We start from the raw sequence: 22442 nt of genomic DNA, 5'->3' as shown, positions 1-22442 counted from the left end.
ACATCAGGAGACGTGGAGGAGGCCGTAGGAGGGCAACAACCCAGCAGCAGGACCGCTACCTCCGCCTTTGTGCAAGGAGGAGCAGGAGAAGCACTGCCAGAGCCCTGCAAAATTACCTCCAGCAGACCACAAATGTGCATGTGTCTGCTCAAACGGTCAGAAAAAGACTCCATGAGGGTGGTATGAGGGCCCGACGTCCACAGGTGGGGGTTGTGCTTACAGCCCAACACCGTGCAATACGTTTGGCATTTGCCAGAGAACACCAAGATTGGCAAATTCGCCACTGGCGCCCTGTGCTCTTCACAGATGAAAGCAGGTTCACACTGAGCACATGTGACAGACGTGACAGTCTGGAGACGCCGTGGAGAACGTTCTGCTGCCTGCAACATCCTCCAGTATGACCGGTTTGGGGTGGGTCAATCATGGTGTGGGGTGGCATTTCTTTGGGGGGCCGCACAGCCCTCCATGTGCTCACCAGAGGTAGCCTGACTGCCATTAGGTACCGAGATGAGATCCTCAGACCCCTTGTGAGACCATATGCTGGTGCAGTTGGCCCTGGGTTCCTCCTAATGCAAGACAATGCTAGACCTCATGTGGCTGGAGTGTGTCAGCAGTTCCTGCAAGAGGAAGGCATTGATGCTATGGACTGGCCCGCCCGTTCCCCAGACCTGAATCCAATTGAGCACATGTGGGACATCATGTCTCGCTCCATCCACCAACGCCACGTTGCACCACAGACTGTCCAGGAGTTGGCGGATGCTTTAGTCCAGGTCTGGGATGAGATCCCTCAGGAGACCATCCGCCACCTCATCAGGAGCATGCCCAGGCGTTGTAGGGAGGTCATACAGGCACGTGGAGGCCACACACACTACTGAGCCTCATTTTGACTTGTTTTAAGGACATTACATCAAAGTTGGATCAGCCTGTAGTGTGGATTTCCACTTTAATTTTGAGTGTGACTCCAAATCCAGACCTCCATGGGTTGATAAATTGGATTTCCATTGATTATTTTTGTGTGATTTTGTTGTCAGCACATTCAACTACGTAAAGATAAAAGAATTTAATAAGATTATTTAATTCATTCAGATCTAGGATGTGTTATTTTAGTGTTCCCTTTATTTTTTTGAGCAGTGTATATGAAAATATTTCTACTATATAAAAACAAAATGCACTTCTACGTTGATAGCGTAGTCTAGTTAAAAATGTAAGCAGGATAACTAATATAGGCAATCTTTCATAACCGCCTTTACTTGTTCCATTAAATATGTACCAATATGAAACCATGCAGATATTAAACTAAAAATTACATTTTAGTCATTTAGCAGAAGCTCTTATCCAGAGCGACTTACAGTAGTGAATGCATACATTTCATTTCATGCATTTATTTATTTTTATTTTTGTACTGGCCCCCCCGTGGGAATCGAACCCACACCCATGCTGGCGTTGCACACACACCCATGCTGGCGTTGCAAACACCATGCTCTACCAACTGAGTCACAGGGAAGACAAAATATGCACCTACAGTACCTATATGAACCCATGCAGATAGTAAACTACATATGTACCTATGTGAACCCATGCAGATAGTAAACTAAATATGTACCTATATGAACCCATGCAGATAGTAAACTACATATGTATCTATATGAACCCATGCAGATAGCAACCTAAATATGTACCTATACAGACACAATTGTTTGACAGGTCTTAGAATGGCTGAGTTGAGAGAAGTACAGTATAGAGCCTATCATGAAATGTTTCTACCTCCTCCAACTCTCCCTCCAAGTTGGTGTAAGACTGCCCTCTACTGCACCAAGGACTGGCTGGGCCATAAACTAAACACAAGTCTGAACACAGTGTTTAGCTCCACCACCCTCTAGTAATAGACTAACCTAAACGCTGATCTGAAGACAGTTTTTAGCTGTACCTCTTAATTAGGTTTTACTTTAGGATTTGGTGAGAGTAACAACGTCACAACAACACAACATACCACCCTTCCCCAAAGCACTGTCAGTAGCCTACTGTTCCATCTAGCCATGCTAGCCTAGCCACCTGTCACTTTTTTACGAAACAGATATTGTGAAACCACGCCCCCTTATGGCAAACCAAAGGTGACCTCTGACCAAGGGCTAAATGTGCCATTTGCCATCACCATCAACCTCCTTCCTGTGGTGGAGCTGTGGAGCCAGGCTAGTAACAACCTCCTTCCTGTGGTGGAGCTGTGGAGCCAGGCTAGTAACAACCTCCTTCCTGTGGTGGAGCCAGGCTAGTAACAACCTCCTTCCTGTGGTGGAGCCAGGCTAGTAACAACCTCCTTCCTGTGGTGGAGCCAGGCTACTAACAACCTCCTTCCTGTGGTGGAGCTGTGGAGCCAGGCTAGTAACAACCTCCTTCCTGTGGTGGAGCTGTGGAGCCAGGCTAGTAACAACCTCCTTCCTGTGGTGGAGCTGTGGAGCCAGGCTAGTAACAACCTCCTTCCTGTGGTGGAGCTGTTCAGCCAGGCTAGTAACAACCTCCTTCCTGTGGTGTAGCTGTTCAGCCAGGCTAGTAACAACCTCCTTCCTGTGGTGGAGCCAGGCTAGTAACAACCTCCTTCCTGTGGTGGAGCCAGGCTAGTAACAACCTCCTTCCTGTGGTGGAGCTGTTCAGCCAGGCTAGTAACAACCTCCTTCCTGTGGTGGAGCCAGGCTAGTAACAACCTCCTTCCTGTGGTGGAGCTGTTCAGCCAGGCTAGTAACAACCTCCTTCCTGTGGTGGAGCCAGGCTAGTAACAACCTCCTTCCTGTGGTGGAGCAGTGGAGCCAGGCTAGTAACAACCTCCTTCCTGTGGTGGAGCCAGGCTAGTAACAACCTCCTTCCTGTGGTGGAGCCAGGCTAGTAACAACCTCCTTCCTGTGGTGGAGCCAGGCTAGTAACAACCTCCTTCCTGTGGTGGAGCCAGGCTAGTAACAACCTCCTTCCTGTGGTGGAGCCAGGCTAGTAACAACCTCCTTCCTGTGGTGGAGCCAGGCTAGTAACAACCTCCTTCCTGTGGTGGAGCCAGGCTAGTAACAACCTCCTTCCTGTGGTGGAGCTGTGGAGCCAGGCTAGTAACAACCTCCTTCCTGTGGTGGAGCCAGGCTAGTAACAACCTCCTTCCTGTGGTGGAGCCAGGCTAGTAACAACCTCCTTCCTGTGGTGGAGCCAGGCTACTAACAACCTCCTTCCTGTGGTGGAGCTGTGGAGCCAGGCTAGTAACAACCTCCTTCCTGTGGTGGAGCTGTGGAGCCAGGCTAGTAACAACCTCCTTCCTGTGGTGGAGCTGTGGAGCCAGGCTAGTAACAACCTCCTTCCTGTGGTGGAGCTGTTCAGCCAGGCTAGTAACAACCTCCTTCCTGTGGTGTAGCTGTTCAGCCAGGCTAGTAACAACCTCCTTCCTGTGGTGGAGCCAGGCTAGTAACAACCTCCTTCCTGTGGTGGAGCCAGGCTAGTAACAACCTCCTTCCTGTGGTGGAGCTGTTCAGCCAGGCTAGTAACAACCTCCTTCCTGTGGTGGAGCCAGGCTAGTAACAACCTCCTTCCTGTGGTGGAGCCAGGCTAGTAACAACCTCCTTCCTGTGGTGGAGCCAGGCTAGTAACAACCTCCTTCCTGTGGTGGAGCTGTGGAGCCAGGCTAGTAACAACCTCCTTCCTGTGGTGGAGCCAGGCTAGTAACAACCTCCTTCCTGTGGTGGAGCTGTTCAGCCAGGCTAGTAACAACCTCCTTCCTGTGGTGGAGCCAGGCTAGTAACAACCTCCTTCCTGTGGTGGAGCCAGGCTAGTAACAACCTCCTTCCTGTGGTGGAGCCAGGCTAGTAACAACCTCCTTCCTGTGGTGGAGCAGTGGAGCCAGGCTAGTAACAACCTCCTTCCTGTGGTGGAGCCAGGCTAGTAACAACCTCCTTCCTGTGGTGGAGCCAGGCTAGTAACAACCTCCTTCCTGTGGTGGAGCCAGGCTAGTAACAACCTCCTTCCTGTGGTGGAGCCAGGCTAGTAACAACCTCCTTCCTGTGGTGGAGCCAGGCTAGTAACAACCTCCTTCCTGTGGTGGAGCCAGGCTAGTAACAACCTCCTTCCTGTGGTGGAGCCAGGCTAGTAACAACCTCCTTCCTGTGGTGGAGCTGTGGAGCCAGGCTAGTAACAACCTCCTTCCTGTGGTGGAGCCAGGCTAGTAACAACCTCCTTCCTGTGGTGGAGCCAGGCTAGTAAAAACCTCCTTCCTGTGGTGGAGCTGTGGAGCCAGGCTAGTAACAACCTCCTTCCTGTGGTGTAGTTTTTCAGCCAGGCTAGTGACAACCTCCTTCCTGTGGTGGAGCCAGGCTAGTAACAACCTCCTTCCTGTGGTGGAGCTGTGGAGCCAGGCTAGTAACAACCTCCTTCCTGTGGTGGAGCCAGGCTAGTAACAACCTCCTTCCTGTGGTGGAGCCAGGCTAGTAACAACCTCCTTCCTGTGGTGGAGCCAGGCTAGTAAAAACCTCCTTCCTGTGGTGGAGCTGTGGAGCCAGGCTAGTAACAACCTCCTTCCTGTGGTGTAGTTTTTCAGCCAGGCTAGTGACAACCTCCTTCCTGTGGTGGAGCCAGGCTAGTAACAACCTCCTTCCTGTGGTGGAGCTGTGGAGCCAGGCTAGTAACAACCTCCTTCCTGTGGTGGAGCCAGGCTAGTAACAACCTCCTTCCTGTGGTGGAGCCAGGCTAGTAACAACCTCCTTCCTGTGGTGCAGCCAGGCTAGTAACAACCTCCTTCCTGTGGTGCAGCCAGGCTAGTAACAACCTCCTTCCTGTGGTGTAGTTTTTCAGCCAGGCTAGTGACCTGGGACAGAGTACAATGTGATGGCAATTGTACAGCATCAGACAGATGTTGCAGGAGCTTTGCTTGATATAGATGGTGGCATTCGCGCGAAACCAAAAGCGCGAACCACCGCATTTAACCATGGCAAGGTGACTGGTAATAAAGCAGAAAATAAACAGTGTAAACAAGCAGTCAAAACAAGCTAAACGTCAGTATAGAGATAAAGTGGAGTCACAATTCAACGGCTCAGACACAAGACGTATGTGGCAGGGACTACAGACAATCCTGGACTACAAAAGGAAAACCAGCCACGTCTTCGCACGCTTTGAGGATAACACAGTGCCACCGATGCGGCCGCTACCAAGGACTGTGGGCTCTCCTTCTCCGTGGCCAACGTGAGTAAAACATTTAAACGTGTTAGCCCTCGCAAGGCTTCCGGCCAAGACGACATCACTAGCTGCATCCTCAGAACATGCGCAGACCAGCAGGCTGGTGTGTTTACGGGCATATTCAAGCTCTCCCTATCCCAGTCTGCTGTCCCCACATGTTTCAATATGGCCACCATTGTTCTTGTACCCAAGAAGGCAAAGGTAACTGAACTTAATGACTATCGCCCCATAGCACTCACCTCTGTCATCATGAAGGGCTTTGAGAGACTAGTCAAGGATCATATCACCTCCACCCTACCTGACACCCTAGACACACTCCAATTTGCTTACCGCCCCAATAGATACACAGACGATGCAACTGCCATCACTCTGCAACCTGCCCTATCCCAACTGGACAACAGGAATACCTACAGTTGAAGTTGGAAGTTTACATACACTTAGGTTGGACTCATTAACTCGTTTTTGAACCTCTCCACAAACTTCTTGTTAACAAACTATAGCCTAGTGGTTAGACCATTGAACTAGTAACCAAAAGGTTGCAAGATCGAATCCCCGAGCTGACAAAGTACAAATCTGTTGTTCTGCCCCTGAACAAGGCAGTTAACCCACTGTTCCTAGGCCGTCATTGAAAATAAGAATTTGTTCTTAACTGACTTGCCTAATTAAATAAAGGTTAAAAAAAAAAGTCGGTTAGGACATCTACTTTGTGCATGACAAGTCATTTTTCCAACAATTGTTTACAGACAGATTATTTCACTTATAATTCACTTCATCACAATTCCAGTGGGTCAGAAGTTTACAAACACTAAGTTGACTGTGCCTTTAAACAGCTTGGACAATTCCAGAAAACGATGCCATGGCTTTAGAAGCTTCAATTGGATGTGTACCTGTGGATGTATTTCAAGGCCTACCTTCAAACTCAGTGCCTCTTTGCTTGACATTTTGGGAAAATCATAAGAAATCAGCCAAGACCTCAGAAAATAAATTGGTGACCTCCACAAGTCTGATTCATCCTTGGGAGCAATTGAAGGTGCCATGTTCATATGTACAAACAATAGTATGCAAGTATAAACAGCATGGGAACACGCAGCCGTTATACTGCTCAGGAAGGAGACGCGATCTGTCTCCTAGAGATGAACGTACTTTGGTGAGAAATGTGCAAATCAATCCCAGAACAACAGCAAAGGACCTTGTGAAGATGCTGGAGGAAACAGGTACAAAAGTATCTTTTTCCACAGTAAAACGAGTCCTATATCGACATAACATGAAAGGCCGCTCAGCAAGGAAGAAGCCACTGCTCCAAAACCGCCATAAAAAAGCCAGACTACGGTTTGCAACTGCACATGGGGACAAAGATCGTACTTTTTGGAGAAATGTCCTCTGGTCTGATGAAACAAAAATACAACTGTTTGGCCATAATGACCAAGCCGAAGAACACCATCCCAACCGTGAAGCACGGGGAGGCAGCATCATGTTTTGGGGGTGCTTTGCAGGAGGGACTGGTGCACTTCACAAAATAGATGGCATCATGAGGTAGGAAAATTATGTAGATATATTGAAGCAACATCTCAAAACACCAGTCAGGAAGTTAAAGCTTGGTTGCAAATGGGTCTTCCAAATGGACAATGACCCTAAGCATACTTCCAAAGTTGTGGCAAAATGGCTTAAGGACAACAAAGTCAAGGTATTGGAGAGGCCATCACAAAGACCTGACCACAATCCTATAAAAAACTTTTGGGCAGAACTGAAAAAAGTGTGTGCGAGCAAGGAGGCCTACAAACCCGACTCAGTTACACCAGCTCTGTCAGGAGGAATGGGCCAAAATTCACCCAACTTATTGTGGGAAGCATGTGGAAGGCTACCCTAAACGTTTGACCCAAGTTAAACAATTTCAAGGCAATGCTACCAAATACTAATTGAGTGTATGTAACCATCTGACACACTGGGCATGTGATGAAAGAAATAAATGCTGAAATAAATCACTCTCTACTATTATTCTGACATTTCACATTCCTAAAATTAAGTGGTGATCCTAAATGACCTAAGACAAGGAATTCTTACTAGGATTAAATGTCAGGAATTGTGAAAAACTGAGTTTCAATGTATTTGGCTAAGGTGTATGTAACTTCCGAGTTCAACTGTATGTAAAAATGCTGTTTATTGACTATAGCTCAGCATTCAACACCATAGTACCCTCCAAGCTCATTAACCTCGAGGCCCTGGGTCGACGGGACCGCAGTGGAGAAGGTAGAAAGCTTCAAGTTCCTTTGCGTACACAACAATGACAAACTGAAATGGACCACCCACACAGACAGTGTGGTGAAGAAGGCGCAACAGAGCCTCTTCAACCTCAGGAGGGTGAAGAAATTTGGCTTGTCACCTAAAACCCTCACAAATTTAACAGATGCACAATTGAAAGCATCCTGTCGGGCTGTATCACCGCCTGATATGGCAACTGCACCGCCCACAACCGCAGGGCTCTCCAGAGAGTGGTACGGTCTGCCCAACGCTTCACCGGGGGCAAACTACCTGCCCTCCAGGAAACCTACAGCACCCGATGTCACAAGAAGGCCAAACAGATCATCAAGGACATCAACTACCCGAGCCACTGCCTGTTCACCCCGCTATCATCCAGAAGGCGAGGTCAGTACAGGTGCATCAAAGTTGGGACCAAGAGACTGAAAAACAGCTATTTCATGGCCATCAGACTGTTAAACAGCCATCACTAGCACATTAGAGGCTGCTGCCTGTAGTCATAGACTAGAAATCACTGGCCACTTTAAGGAACGGAACACTAGTCACTTTAATAATGTTTACATATCTGGCATTACTCATCTCATATGTGTATATACTGTTTTCTATACTATTCTACAGTATCTAAGTCTGTGATTTGATTTCTATTTTTGATTTGACATGTTAGCAAGTAACACCCTCACCATTGTTGGTTTTCTGAAATGTGTAGCTGTCAGCCAGGGCGGTAGTAGTGCTGGACTTTGGGAGGTCGGCATGATAAAGATAAGATAAAATTGTTGGCATGAGTTTTTTTTACGATGAACATCTCCTGGATTTTTCCAATGCATGAAGTCCGAGAGATGGACCATGAGTCACTAGTTGTACATTGGTTCAACTGGAGCCAGATGCAATGAGACCTATTCAACTGGAGCCAGACGCAGTGAGACCTATTCAACTGGAGCCAGACGCAGTGAGACCTATTCAACTGGAGCCAGACGCAGTGAGACCTATTCAACTGGAGCCAGACGCAGTGAGACCTATTCAACTGGAGCCAGACGCAGTGAGACCTATTCAACTGGAGCCAGACGCAGTGAGACCTATTCAACTGGAGCCAGACGCAGTGAGACATATTCAACTGGAGCCAGACGCAGTGAGACCTATTCAACTGGAGCCAGATGCAGTGAGACCTATTCAACTGGAGCCAGACGCAGTGAGACCTATTCAACTGGAGCCAGACGCAGTGAGACCTATTCAACTGGAGCCAGACGCAGTGAGACCTATTCAACTGGAGCCAGACGCAGTGAGACCTATTCAACCAGTGAGACCTATTCAACTGGAGCCAGACGCAGTGAGACCTATTCAACTGGAGCCAGACGCAGTGAGACCTATTCAACTGGAGCCAGACGCAGTGAGACCTATTCAACTGGAGCCAGACGCAGTGAGACCTATTCAACTGGATCCAGACGCAGTGAGACCTATTCAACTGGAGCCAGACGCAGTGAGACCTATTCAACTGGAGCCAGACGCAGTGAGACCTATTCAACTGGAGCCAGACGCAGTGAGACGTATTCAACTGGATCCAGACGCAGTGAGACCTATTCAACTGGTGCCAGACGCAGTGAGACCTATTCAACTGGTGCCAGACGCAGTGAGACCTATTTAACTGGTGCCAGACGCAGAGAGACCTATTCAACTGGTGCCAGACGCAGTGAGACCTATTCAACTGGAGCCAGACGCAGTGAGACCTATTCAACTGGAGCCAGACGCAGTGAGACCTATTCAACTGGAGCCAGACGCAGTGAGACCTATTAAACTGGAGCCAGACGCAGTGAGACCTATTCAACTGGAGCCAGATGCAGTGAGACCTATTCAACTGGATACAGATGCAGTGAGACCTATTCAACTGGTGCCAGATGCAGTTAGACCTATTCAACTGGTGCCAGACGCAGTGAGACCTATTCAACTGGTGCCAGACGCAGTGAGACCTATTCAACTGGAGCCAGATGCAGTGAGACCTATTCAACTGGAGCCAGACGCAGTGAGACCTATTCAACTGGAGCCAGACGCAGTGAGACCTATTCAACTGGAGCCAGACGCAGTGAGACCTATTCAACTGGAGCCAGACGCAGTGAGACCTATTCAACCAGTGAGACCTATTCAACTGGAGCCAGACGCAGTGAGACCTATTCAACTGGAGCCAGACGCAGTGAGACCTATTCAACTGGAGCCAGACGCAGTGAGACCTATTCAACTGGAGCCAGACGCAGTGAGACCTATTCAACTGGATCCAGACGCAGTGAGACCTATTCAACTGGAGCCAGACGCAGTGAGAGCTATTCAACTGGAGCCAGACGCAGTGAGACCTATTCAACTGGTGCCAGACGCAGAGAGACCTATTCAACTGGTGCCAGATGCAGTGAGACCTATTCAACTGGAGCCAGACGCAGTGAGACCTATTCAACTGGAGCCAGACGCAGTGAGACCTATTCAACTGTAGCCAGACGCAGTGAGACCTATTCAACTGGTGCCAGATGCAGTGAGACCTATTCAACTGGTGCCAGACGCAGTGAGACCTATTCAACTGGTGCCAGACGCAGTGAGACCTATTCAACTGGAGCCAGACGCAGTGAGACCTATTCAACTGGAGCCAGACGCAGTGAGACCTATTCAACTGGAGCCAGACGCAGTGAGACCTATTCAACTGGAGCCAGACGCAGTGAGACCTATTCAACTGGAGCCAGACGCAGTGAGACCTATTCAACTGGAGCCAGACGCAGTGAAACCTATTCAACTGGAGTCAGACGCAGTGAGACCTATTCAGCTGGAGCCAGACGCAGTGAGACCTATTCAACTGGAGCCAGACGCAGTGAGACCTATTCAACTGGAGCCAGACGCAGTGAGACCTATTCAACTGGAGCCAGACGCAGTGAGACCTATTAAACTGGAGCCAGACGCAGTGAGACCTATTCAACTGGAGCCAGATGCAGTGAGACCTATTCAACTGGATACAGATGCAGTGAGACCTATTCAACTGGTGCCAGATGCAGTTAGACCTATTCAACTGGTGCCAGACGCAGTGAGACCTATTCAACTGGTGCCAGACGCAGAGAGACCTATTCAACTGGTGCCAGAGGCAGTGAGACCTATTCAACTGGAGCCAGACGCAGTGAGACCTATTCAACTGGAGCCAGACGCAGTGAGACCTATTCAACTGGAGCCAGACGCAGTGAGACCTATTCAACTGGAGCCAGACGCAGAGAGACCTATTCAACTGGAGCCAGACGCAGTGAGACCTATTCAACTGGAGCCAGACGCAGTGAGACCTATTCAACTGGTGCCAGACGCAGTGAGACCTATTCAACTGGTGCCAGACGCAGTGAGACCTATTCAACTGGAGCCAGACGCAGTGAGACCTATTCAACTGGAGCCAGACGCAGTGAGACCTATTCAACTGGAGCCAGACGCAGTGAGACCTATTCAACTGGAGAATGACGCAGTGAGACCTATTCAACTGGAGCCTCACACAGTGAGACCTATTCAACTGGAGCCAGAAGCAGTGAGACCTATTCAACTGGAGCCAGACGAAGTGAGACCTATTCAACTGGAGCCAGACGCAGTGAGACCTATTCAACTGGAGCCAGACGCAGTGAGACCTATTCAACTGGAGCCAGACGCAGTGAGACCTATTCAACCAGTGAGACCTATTCAACTGGAGCCAGACGCAGTGAGACCTATTCAACTGGTGCCAGACGCAGTGAGACCTATTCAACTGGTGCCAGACGCAGAGAGACCTATTCAACTGGTGCCAGACGCAGTGAGATCTATTCAACTGGAGCCAGACGCAGTGAGACCTATTCAACTGGAGCCAGACGCAGTGAGACCTATTCAACTGGAGCCAGATGCAGTGAGACCTATTCAACTGGAGCCAGACGCAGTGAGACCTATTCAACTGGAGCCAGACGCAGTGAGACAGATTCAACTGGAGCCAGACGCAGTGAGACCTATTCAACTGGAGCCAGACGCAGTGAGACCTATTCAACTGGAGCCAGACGCAGTGAGACCTATTCAACTGGAGCCTCACACAGTGAGACCTATTCAACTGGAGCCAGACGCAGTGAGACCTATTCAGCTGGAGCCTCAAACAGTGAGACCTATTCAACTGGAGCCAGACGCAGTGAGACCTATTCAACTGGAGCCAGATGCAGTGAGACCTATTCAACTGGAGCCAGACGCAGTGAGACCTATTCAACTGGAGCCAGACGCAGTGAGACCTATTCAACTGGAGCCAGACGCAGTGAGACCTATTCAACTGGAGCCAGACGCAGTGAGACCTATTCAACTGGAGCCAGACGCAGTGAGACCTATTCAACTGGAGCCAGACGCAGTGAGACCTATTCAACTGGTGGCAGACGCAGTGAGACCTATTCAACTGGTGCCAGACGCAGTGAGACCTATTCAACTGGTGCCAGACGCAGTGAGACCTATTCAACCGGTGCCAGACGCAGAGAGACCTATTCAACTGTAGAGTCGGTCCTAAGCCGGCTGTAGAGTCGGACCTAAGCCGGCTGTAGAGTCGAGCCTAAGCCGGCTGTTGAGTCGGACCTAAGCCGGCTGTAGAGTCGGACCTAAGCCTGCTGTAGAGTCGAACCTAAGCCGGCTGTAGAGTCGGACCTAAGCCGGCTGAAGAGTCGGACCTAAGCCGGCTGTAGAGTCAGACTAGAGGCTGAGATTATGGATTTGAAGGTAGGGGATGAGGTTCCCTGCTGTTGAAGGGAGGGGGGAGGAGGTTCCCTGTTGTTGAAGCTAGAGGAATGAGGTTCCCTGCTGTTGAAGCTAGGGGGTTGAGGTTCCCTGTTGTTGAAGCTAGGGGGTTGAGGTTCCCTGTTGTTGAAGGGAGGGGGGAGGAGGTTCCCTGTTGTTGAAGCTAGAGGAATGAGGTTCCCTGTTGTTGAAGATAGGGGGTTGAGGTTCCCTGTTGTTGAAGCTATGGGGTTGAAGTTCCCTGTTGTTGAAGCTAGGGGGATGAGGTACCCTGTTGTTTAAGCTAGGGGGAGGAGGTTCCCTGTTGTTGAAGCTAGGGGGAGGAGGTTCCCTGTTGTTGAAGCTAGGGGGTTGAGGTTCCCTGTTGTTGAAGCTAGGGGGTTGAGGTTCCCTGTTGTTGAAGATAGGGGGTTGAGGTTCCCTGTTGTTGAAGCTAGGCGGTTGAGGTTCCCTGTTGTTGAAGGGAGGGGGGAGGAGGTTCCCTGTTGTTGAAGCTAGGGGGATGAGGTTCCGTGTTGTTGAAGCTAGGCGGTTGAGGTTCCCTGCTGTTGAAGCTAGGGGGATGAGGTTCCCTGTTGTTTAAGCTAGGGGGATGAGGTTCCCTGCTGTCTCTGCCTCGCTCGTTGTCTTTCTCATTGCCTCTCTCATTGTCTCTCTCGTTGCCTCTCTCGTTGTCTCTCTCGTCTCTCTCGTTGCCTCTGCCTCCCTCGTTGCCTCTGCCTCTCTCGTTGCCTCTGCCTCTCTCGTTGCCTCTGCCTCTCTCGTTGTCTCTCTCGTTGTCTCTCTCGTTGTCTCTCTCGTTGCCTCTGCCTCTCTCGTTGCCTCTGCCTCTCTCGTTGCCTCTGCCTCTCTCGTTGCCTCTGCCTCGCTCGTTGTCTCTGTCTCTCTCGTTGTCTCTCTCGTTGTCTCTCTCGTTGCCTCTGCCTCTCTCGTTGCTTCTGCCTCTCTCATTGTCTCTGCCTCGCTCGTTGTCTCTGCCTCTCTCGTTGTCTCTGCCTCGCTCGTTGTCTCTGCCTCGCTCGTTGTCTCTGCCTCTCTCGTTGTCTCTGCCTCTCTCGTTGTTCTTTTTGTGTTTCTACTCCATCTTTATTAATGTAGTAGCGCTGGGTCCTCCAGATGAGATCCAAGTGAACATCTGGACATTGTCCCACATGACACCCTATTCCCTATACAGGGACCTAGTCAGAAGTAGTGTACTATATAGGGAATAGAATATAATATGGGACAGAGAATTGTGCTTGATTTCTCAGATGGCAATTTCCATAATTAGGTTAATTTTCAATTAGTCCTCACTTGGCCTGTATTGAGTTGGATATACCCTGTGAGATCTGGGTTAAACGTTTGGTCACTTTGAAGTGTTTGAGCGCTCCCACGTCATTAAAAAGACCATCTTCATGCATCCTAAATGGCACCCTATTCCCTACATAGTGGACTACTCTTGACCAGGACCCATAGTGAATAGGGTTCTATTTGGGACACAGATAGACAGTCATTAAACGTCCAGCGCTGCTGCTGATGTTTGACACTGAAGAGGAGCGTGGTTTAAAGACATCACCAAAACACTTTTCAGAGTTACAATGACTTACTGACTTTTTCATTTGACTTGTATAATGTATTTACACTGCTACGTCAAACCTATAACCTTAAGTATATCCAGTCCTCAAACCTATAACCTTCAATATGTCCAGTCCTCAAACCTATAACCTTCAATATGTCCGGTCCTCAAACCTATAACCTTCAATATGCCCAGTCCTCAAACCTATAACCTTCAATATGTCCGGTCCTCAAAACATTAAGCGTCAATATGTCCAGTCCTCAAACCTATAACCTTCAATATGTCCAGTCCTCAAACCTATAACCTTCAATATGCCCAGTCCTCAAACCTATAACCTTCAATATGCCCAGTCCTCAAACCTATAACCTTCAATATGCCCAGTCCTCAAACCTATAACCTTCAATATGTCCAGTCCTCAAACCTATAACCTTCAATATGTCCAGTCCTCAAACCTATAACCTTCAATATGCCCAGTCCTCAAACCTATAACCTTCAATATGCCCAGTCCTCAAACCTATAACCTTCAATATGCCCAGTCCTCAAACCTATAACCTTCAATATGTCCAGTCCTCAAACCTATAACCTTCAATATGTCCAGTCCTCAAACCTATAACCTTCAATATGCCCAGTCCTCAAACCTATAACCTTCAATATGTCCAGTCCTCAAACCTATAACCTTCAATATGTCCAGTCCTCAAACCTATAGCCTTCAATATGCCCAGTCCTTAAACCTATAACCTTCAATATGAACAGTCCTCAAACCTATAACCTGTTGGTGCTTCAGGTAATACTTGAGGTATTACGGCTAAGGCACAATCAGCAGTAGATGGATGGGATACTCTTAATATACCGGGATATTCAAGAGTCCTTCATTACAGCCAGGTATAACGACACAGGACGACACCCAAATGCAGACACAAGAGGCAGATGGTTTTAGTCTCTGATATTTATTAATAGACAAGGGGCAGGCAAGAGGCAGGTCGAGGACAGGCAGAAGTTCGTAAACCAGGTCAGAGTCAGATGGGTACAGGACGGCAGGCAGGCTCAGGGTGGGGGTCAGGGCAGGTAAAGAAAAGGTCGGAACCGGGAGGACTAGAAAACAGGGATTAGAAAAACAGGCGTACGGAAAACCACTCTGGTAGGCTTGATGAGAGAAGACGAACTGCCAACCGACAAACCGATATAGAAACCACCGGTATAAATACACGGGTGATAATGGGAACAAATGGGAGACACCTGATGGGGGGTGGAGACAAGCACAAGACATGTGAAACAGATCAGGGTGTGACACCAGGAGCCTGAAGAGTCGGATTAGCCTGGGTAGGGTAGAACTGACAGACAGATCTTTGTTTTTTTTAAATAGCCTTTATCTAACTAGGCAAGTCAGTTAAGAACAAATTCGTATTTACAATGACGGCCTAGGAACAAGTGCATTGTTCAGGGGAGAACGACAGATTTGATCCTTGTCAGCTCAGGGATTTGATCTACCATCCTTTTAGTTACTGGCCCAACGCTCTGGGTGACAGACGAAGATGCTTCAACGCAGCGTAGGCTACAACAGCCTAGTATGATCTGTTTCTCTGACGCTAACTCGTCCCTGTAGATACTGGTGGCCAACTACAAGAAATGTCTGACCTCTGTGATTGCCAACAAGGGTTTTGCCACCAAGTACTAAGTCATGTTTTGCAGAGGGGTCAAATACTTATTTCCCTTATTAAAATGCAAATCAACTTATAACATTTTTGACATGCGTTTTTCTGCATTTTTTTATTGTTATTCTGTCTCTCACTGTTCAAATAAACCTACCATTAAAATTATAGACTGATCATTTCTTTGTCAGTGGGCAAACGTACAAATGGTATATAATACAGACCCTGCTAGTTACTGTATGGTGTAGAATACAGGCCCTGCTACATACTGTATGGTGTAGAATACAGGCCCTGCTACAAACTGTATGGTGTAGAATACAGGCCCTGCTAGTTACTGTATGGTGTAGAATACAGGCCCTGCTACATACTGTATGGTGTAGAACAAAGACAGACCCTTCTACATACTGTATGGTGTAGAATACAGGCCCTTCTACATACTGTATGGTGTAGAATACAGGCCCTGTTACATACTGTATGGTGTAGAATACAGACAGACCCTTCTACATACTGTATGGTGTAGAATACAGGCCCTGCTACATACTGTATGGTGTAGAATACAGGCCCTGCTACATACTGTATGGTGTAGAATACAGACCCTGCTAGTTACTGTATGGTATAGAATACAGGCCCTGCTAGTTACTGTATGGTGTAGAATACAGACCCTGCTAGTTACTGTATGGCGTAGAATACAGGCCCTGCTACATACTGTATGGTGTAGAATACAGGCAGGCCCTTCTACATACTGTATGGTGTAGAATACAGGCCCTGCTACATACTGTATGGTGTAGAATACAGGCCTTGCTGGTTACTGTATGGTGTAGAATACAGGGACTGCTACTTACTGTATGGTGTAGAATACAGGCCCTGCTACATACTGTATGGTGTAGAATACAGGCCTTGCTAGTTACTGTATGGTGTAGAATACAGGCCTTGCTAGTTACTGTATGGTGTAGAATACAGGCCCTGCTACATACTGTATGGTGTAGAATACAGGCCCTGCTACATACTGTATGGTGTAGAATACAGGCCCATGACATTGAGAGCGTGTTTTAATGATGATTGTGCACAAAGCCACTCTGAATGTGATCTTCTAAGTCCCTAGCTCACACAATCATTTCCCCCTTCATAACGCCATCATAAAGCCTGCATAACGCCATCATAATGCCTGCCCTAAAGCCCTCATAACGCCTGCATAATGGCATCATAATGCCTGCCCTAAAGCCCTCATAACGCCTGCTTAACGGCATCATAAAGCCTGCATAAAGCCCTCATAACGCCTGCATAACGCCATCATAAAGCCTGCATAACGCCATCATAAAGCCTGCATAACGCCATCATAAAGCCTGCATTACGCCATCATAAAGCCTGCATAACGCCATCATAAAGCCTGAATAATGCCATCGTAATGCCATCATAACGCCTGTATAAAGCCATCATAACGCCTTAATAATGCCATCGTAATGCCATCATAACGCCTGCATAACGCCTGAATAATGCCATTGTAATGCCATCATAACGCCTTAATAATGCCACCGTAATGCCATCATAACGCCTGAATAATGCCATCATAACGCCTGTATAAAGCCATCATAACGCCTGTATAAAGCCATCATAACGCCTGTATAAAGCCATCATAACGCCTGTATAAAGCCATCATAACGCCTGAATAATGCCATCGTAAAGCCATCATAACGCCTGCATAACGCCATCATAAAGCCTGAATAATGCCATCATAACGCCTGAATAATGCCATCGTAATGCCATCATAACGCCTGTATAAAGCCATCATAACGCCTTAATAATGCCATCGTAATGCCATCATAACGCCTGCATAACGCCTGCATAACGCCTGAATAATGCCATTGTAATGCCATCATAACGCCTTAATAATGCCACCGTAATGCCATCATAACGCCTGAATAATGCCATCGTAAAGCCATCATAACGCCTGCATAAAGCCATCATAACGCCTGAATAATGCCATCGTAAAGAAATCATAACGCCTGTATAAAGCCATCATAACGCCTGAATAATGCCGTCGTAAAGCCATCATAACGCCTGTTTAAAGCCATAATAATGCCTGAATAATGCCATCGTAAAGCCATCATAACGCCTGTATAAAGCCATCATAACGCCTGTATAAAGCCATCATAACGCCTGAATAATGCCATCGTAAAGCCATCAATACGCCTGTATAATGCCATCGTAAAGCCATCATAACGCCTGTATAAAGCCATCATAACGCCTGAATAATGCCATCGTAAAGAAATCATAACGCCTGTATAAAGCCATCATAATGCCTGAATAATGCCATCGTAAAGCCATCATAACGCAAGTATAAAGCTATTGTAAAGCCATCAAAACGCCTGAATAATGCCATCGTAAAGCCATCATAACGCCTGTATAAAGCCATCATAACGCCTGTATAAAGCCACCATAATGCCTGAATAATGCCATCGTAAAGCCATCATAACGCCTGAATAAAGCCATCATAATGCCTTTATAAAGCCATCGTAAAGCCATCATAAAGTTTTTATAAAGCCATCATAACACCTGAATAATGCCATCATAAAGCCATCATAACGCCTGTATAAAGCCATCATAACGCCTGTATAAAGCCATCATAACGCCTGAATAAAGCCATCATAACGCCTGTATAAAGCCATCACAACGCCTGAATAATGCCATCATAATGCCTGTATAAAGCCATCATATCGCCTGAATAATGCCATCGTAAGGCCATAATAACGCCTGTATAAAGCCATCATAATGCCTTAATAATGCCATCGTAATGCCATCATAACGCCTGAATAAAGCCATCGTAAAGCCATCATAACGCCTGTATAAAGCCATCATAACGCTTGAATAATGCCATCGTAACACCATCAATACGCCTGTATAATGCCATCGTAAAGCCATCATAACGCCTTTATAAAGCCATCATAACGCCAGAATAATGTCATTGTAATGCCATCATAACGCCTGAATAATGCCATCGTAAAGCCATCATAACGCCTGTATAAAGCCATCATAACGCCTGAATAATGCCATCGTAATGCCATCATAACGCCTGTATAAAGCCATCATAACGCCTGTATAAAGCCATCATAACGCCTGAATAATGCCATCGTAAATCCATCATAACGCCTGTATAAAGCCACCATAACGCCTGTATAATGCCATCGTAAAGCCATCATAAAGTTTTTATAAAGCCATCATAACACCTGAATAATGCCATCGTAAAGCCATCATAACGCCTGTATAAAGCCATCATAACGCCTGTATAAAGCCATCATAACGCCTGAATAAAGCCATCATAACGCCTGTATAAAGCCATCACAACGCCTGAATAATGCCATCATAACGCCTGTATAAAGCCATCATATCGCCTGAATAATGCCATCGTAAGGCCATAATAACGCCTGTATAAAGCCATCATAATGCCTTAATAATGCCATCGTAATGCCATCATTACGCCTGAATAAAGCCATCGTAAAGCCATCATAACGCCTGTATAAAGCCATCATAACGCTTGAATAATGCCATCGTAACACCATCAATACGCCTGTATAATGCCATCGTAAAGCCATCATAACGCCTTTATAAAGCCATCATAACGCCAGAATAATGTCATTGTAATGCCATCATAACGCCTGTATAATGCCATCGTAAAGCCATCATAACGCCTTTATAAAGCCATCATAACGCCAGAATAATGTCATTGTAATGCCATCATAACGCCTGAATAATGCCATCGTAAAGCCATCATAACGCCTGTATAAAGCCATCATAACGCCTGAATAATGCCATCGTAATGCCATCATAACGCCTGTATAAAGCCATCATAACGCCTGTATAAAGCCATCATAACGCCTGAATAATGCCATCGTAAATCCATCATAACGCCTGTATAAAGCCATCATAACGCCTGTATAAAGCCATCATAACGCCTGAATAATGCCATCGTAAAGCCATCATAACGCCTGTATAAAGCCATCATAACGCCTTAATAATGCCATCATAATGCCATCATAACGCCTGTATAAAGCCATCATAACGCCTGTATAAAGCCATCATAACGCCTGTATAAAGCCATCATAACGCCTGAATAATGCCATCGTAAAGCCATCAATACGCCTGTATAATGCCATCGTAAAGCCATCATAACGCCTGTATAAAGCCATCATAACGCCTGAATAATGCCATCGTAAAGAAATCATAACGCCTGTATAAAGCCATCATAACGCCTGAATAATGCCATCGTAAAGCCATCATAACGCCTGTATAAAGCCATCATAACGCCTGTATAAAGCCACCATAATGCCTGAATAATGCCATCGTAAAGCCATCATAACGCCTGTATAAAGCCATCATAACGCCTGAATAATGCCATCGTAATGCCATCATAACGCCTGTATAAAGCCATCATAACGCCTGTATAAAGCCATCATAACGCCTGAATAATGCCATCGTAAATCCATCATAACGCCTGTATAAAGCCATCATAACGCCTGTATAAAGCCATCATAACGCCTGAATAATGCCATCGTAAAGCCATCATAACGCCTGTATAAAGCCATCATAACGCCTTAATAATGCCATCATAATGCCATCATAACGCCTGTATAAAGCCATCATAACGCCTGTATAAAGCCATCATAACGCCTGTATAAAGCCATCATAACGCCTGAATAATGCCATCATAACGCCATCATAATGCCATCGTAAAGCCATCATAACACCTGTATAAAGCCATCATAACGCCTGTATAAAGCCATCATAACACCTGTATAAAGCCATCATAACGCCTGTATAAAGCCATCATAACACCTGTATAAAGCCATCATAATGCCATTGTAACGCCTGAATAATGCCATCATAACGCCATCGTAAAGCCATCGTAAAGCCTGAATAATGCCATCATAACGCCATCGTAAAGCCATCGTAAAGCCTGAATAATGCCATCATAACGCCATCGTAAAGCCATCGTAAAGCCTGAATAATGCCATCATAACGCCGGCGTAACGCCTGAAGCAGAGCATCAGCACCTAAGATGTTAAACTAAACAACAGGCACAATGTCTTGGCTTGGCCAACCATTGTAGCTGTGAAATGAAGCTTTATTAAACTGCAATATACTCCACCTACCACCTGCTGTATTCTCATAATAAGAGAGAAAATAAGGATTCAAATTAAGGGAGAGAGAGAGACAGAGACAGACAGACAGACAGACAGACAGACAGACAGACAGACAGACAGACAGACAGACAGACAGACAGACAGACAGACAGACAGACAGACAGACAGACAGACAGACAGACAGACAGACAGACAGACAGACAGACAGACAGACAGACAGACAGACAGACAGACAGACAGAAAGGCCGGCGCTTTGCTTTCATTGACAATCAAGGGCTGCTGTCTGGTTTCATCTCAATGGGACAAGTTAGAATGAAAGGGAAGGAGTGAGGCGATAACCGTGTGCCAACAAAAGCATTCATTTCTTTCAACATGCAACACCTTCACTATAGAATATTCTAGATGTAATTATTTCCTTCACGATATTCTCCAATTTAAAACATCAACATGGTGATTTTGTGATAAGCCCAAATTCATCTGACTTTTTTGTGCTACGGTGTGAAAAGCATGGCCACTTGCACAACCTGGGTCAGCAGAGTACGCTGCATCGGGCATACAGTTTATTGATTACTATTGTGTGCAGTTTGTACCACACACACACTCTGTGCAAAATCTATAATGTGTGTATTGTTCAGAAGTACAGGGGGGGTGGGGGGGGTGGGGGGGTGGCGCTGAGCACAAAACATTACATGGAATTAAGCAGAGAATTGCTGACGTAATAAAATGCATTAAAAAAATATATAATCTAAAACTGAAAAATAGTTTTTAGCACTGTAATGTTCCATCACAGTGTGTCTTGGTGCACCCCACGGTACTGCATGTACAGTAGTCGTCTCAGTTTGTCCCCACCCCCCCCCCACCCCCCCACGGTACTGCATGTACAGTAGTCGTCTCAGTTTGTCCCCACCCCCCCACCCCCCCACGGTACTGCATGTACAGTAGTCATCTCAGTTTGTCCCCCCCCACCCCCCCCCACCCCCCCACGGTACTGCATGTACAGTAGTCATCTCAGTTTGTCCCCCACCCCACCCCCCCACGGTACTGCATGTACAGTAGTCATCTCAGTTTGTCCCCCACCCCCACCCCCCCCACCCCCCCACGGTACTGCATGTACAGTAGTCGTCTCAGTTTGCCACAAAACCCCACCCCCCTCCCCACGGTACTGCATGTACAGTAGTCATCTCAGTTTGTCCCCCACCCCACCCCCCCACCCCCCCACGGTACTGCATGTACAGTAGTCATCTCAGTTTGTTCTCCCCCCCCCACGGTACTGCATGTATGTGCATGTCACCGTTGCAACAATGTTGATTTTAGATTATAGCACCTACCCAATACAAATTACAAATGAAGAAATGAATACGTGTGTCATAATGTGCTTATATGGACTGTTAAACGCACCTCGCATCACTTCCCCTTCAGCCTTTTCTGGACAGATTTAATAGCAATATGAGAAAAGGGGCCTGCGCACCCCAAATGGCACCCTATTCCCTAACATAGTACGCTATGGTCAAACGCCCCCTTTGTCCAATAGTTGGGCAAACATAGGGAATAGAATTCCATTTGGGATGCAGGTGAAGGTCCCCCCCCCCCCCAAAGCTGCTGCCGAACCAATCCAATCCCAGAAGTGTATAAAGCCATCTCAATATTGCCAAACACCAGGGAAGTCCAATCCCACCAATTCATTCAGGAGATGTCCAACCCCTCATCTGTTTATTGACTAATCCCTGTGAACTGTGTAGTTTTAAAGGTTGGATAGGGATACAACCAGGACACAAGCGATCACCATATTTTAAACTTAACATCTAATAATAAAATGGCTTGCCTTTTAGTGTATGACAATCAAATTAAATGATAATATAGTCTTTTAACACCCGTAGTCACCCATCAAGTTATGAAGAACTAATCCTGGAT

At 47.0% G+C, this 22442-nt stretch overlaps 1 protein-coding gene across 1 annotated transcript in view; it reads left to right on the top strand.

Moving 5' to 3' along the window:
• LOC123730393 (adhesive plaque matrix protein-like) overlaps window positions 1-11953 on the top strand; it is a 32603-nt gene extending 20650 nt beyond the window's left edge. The window contains exons 4-6 of the mRNA XM_045706833.1: window positions 8159-8196; window positions 8334-9226; window positions 9960-11953. Coding sequence (XP_045562789.1) covers window positions 8159-8196; window positions 8334-9226; window positions 9960-11953 — 2925 coding nt within the window. The remainder of the gene's footprint in view (window positions 1-8158; window positions 8197-8333; window positions 9227-9959) is intronic.
• Window positions 11954-22442: the final 10489 nt, after the last annotated feature.

This window comes from Salmo salar, chromosome ssa24 (genome assembly GCF_905237065.1).
Source record: "Salmo salar chromosome ssa24, Ssal_v3.1, whole genome shotgun sequence".
Classification (NCBI taxonomy): Eukaryota; Metazoa; Chordata; class Actinopteri; order Salmoniformes; family Salmonidae; genus Salmo; species Salmo salar.
The sequence above is the reverse complement of the archived record's forward strand: the minus strand, read 5'-3'. Positions and strand labels throughout refer to the sequence as shown.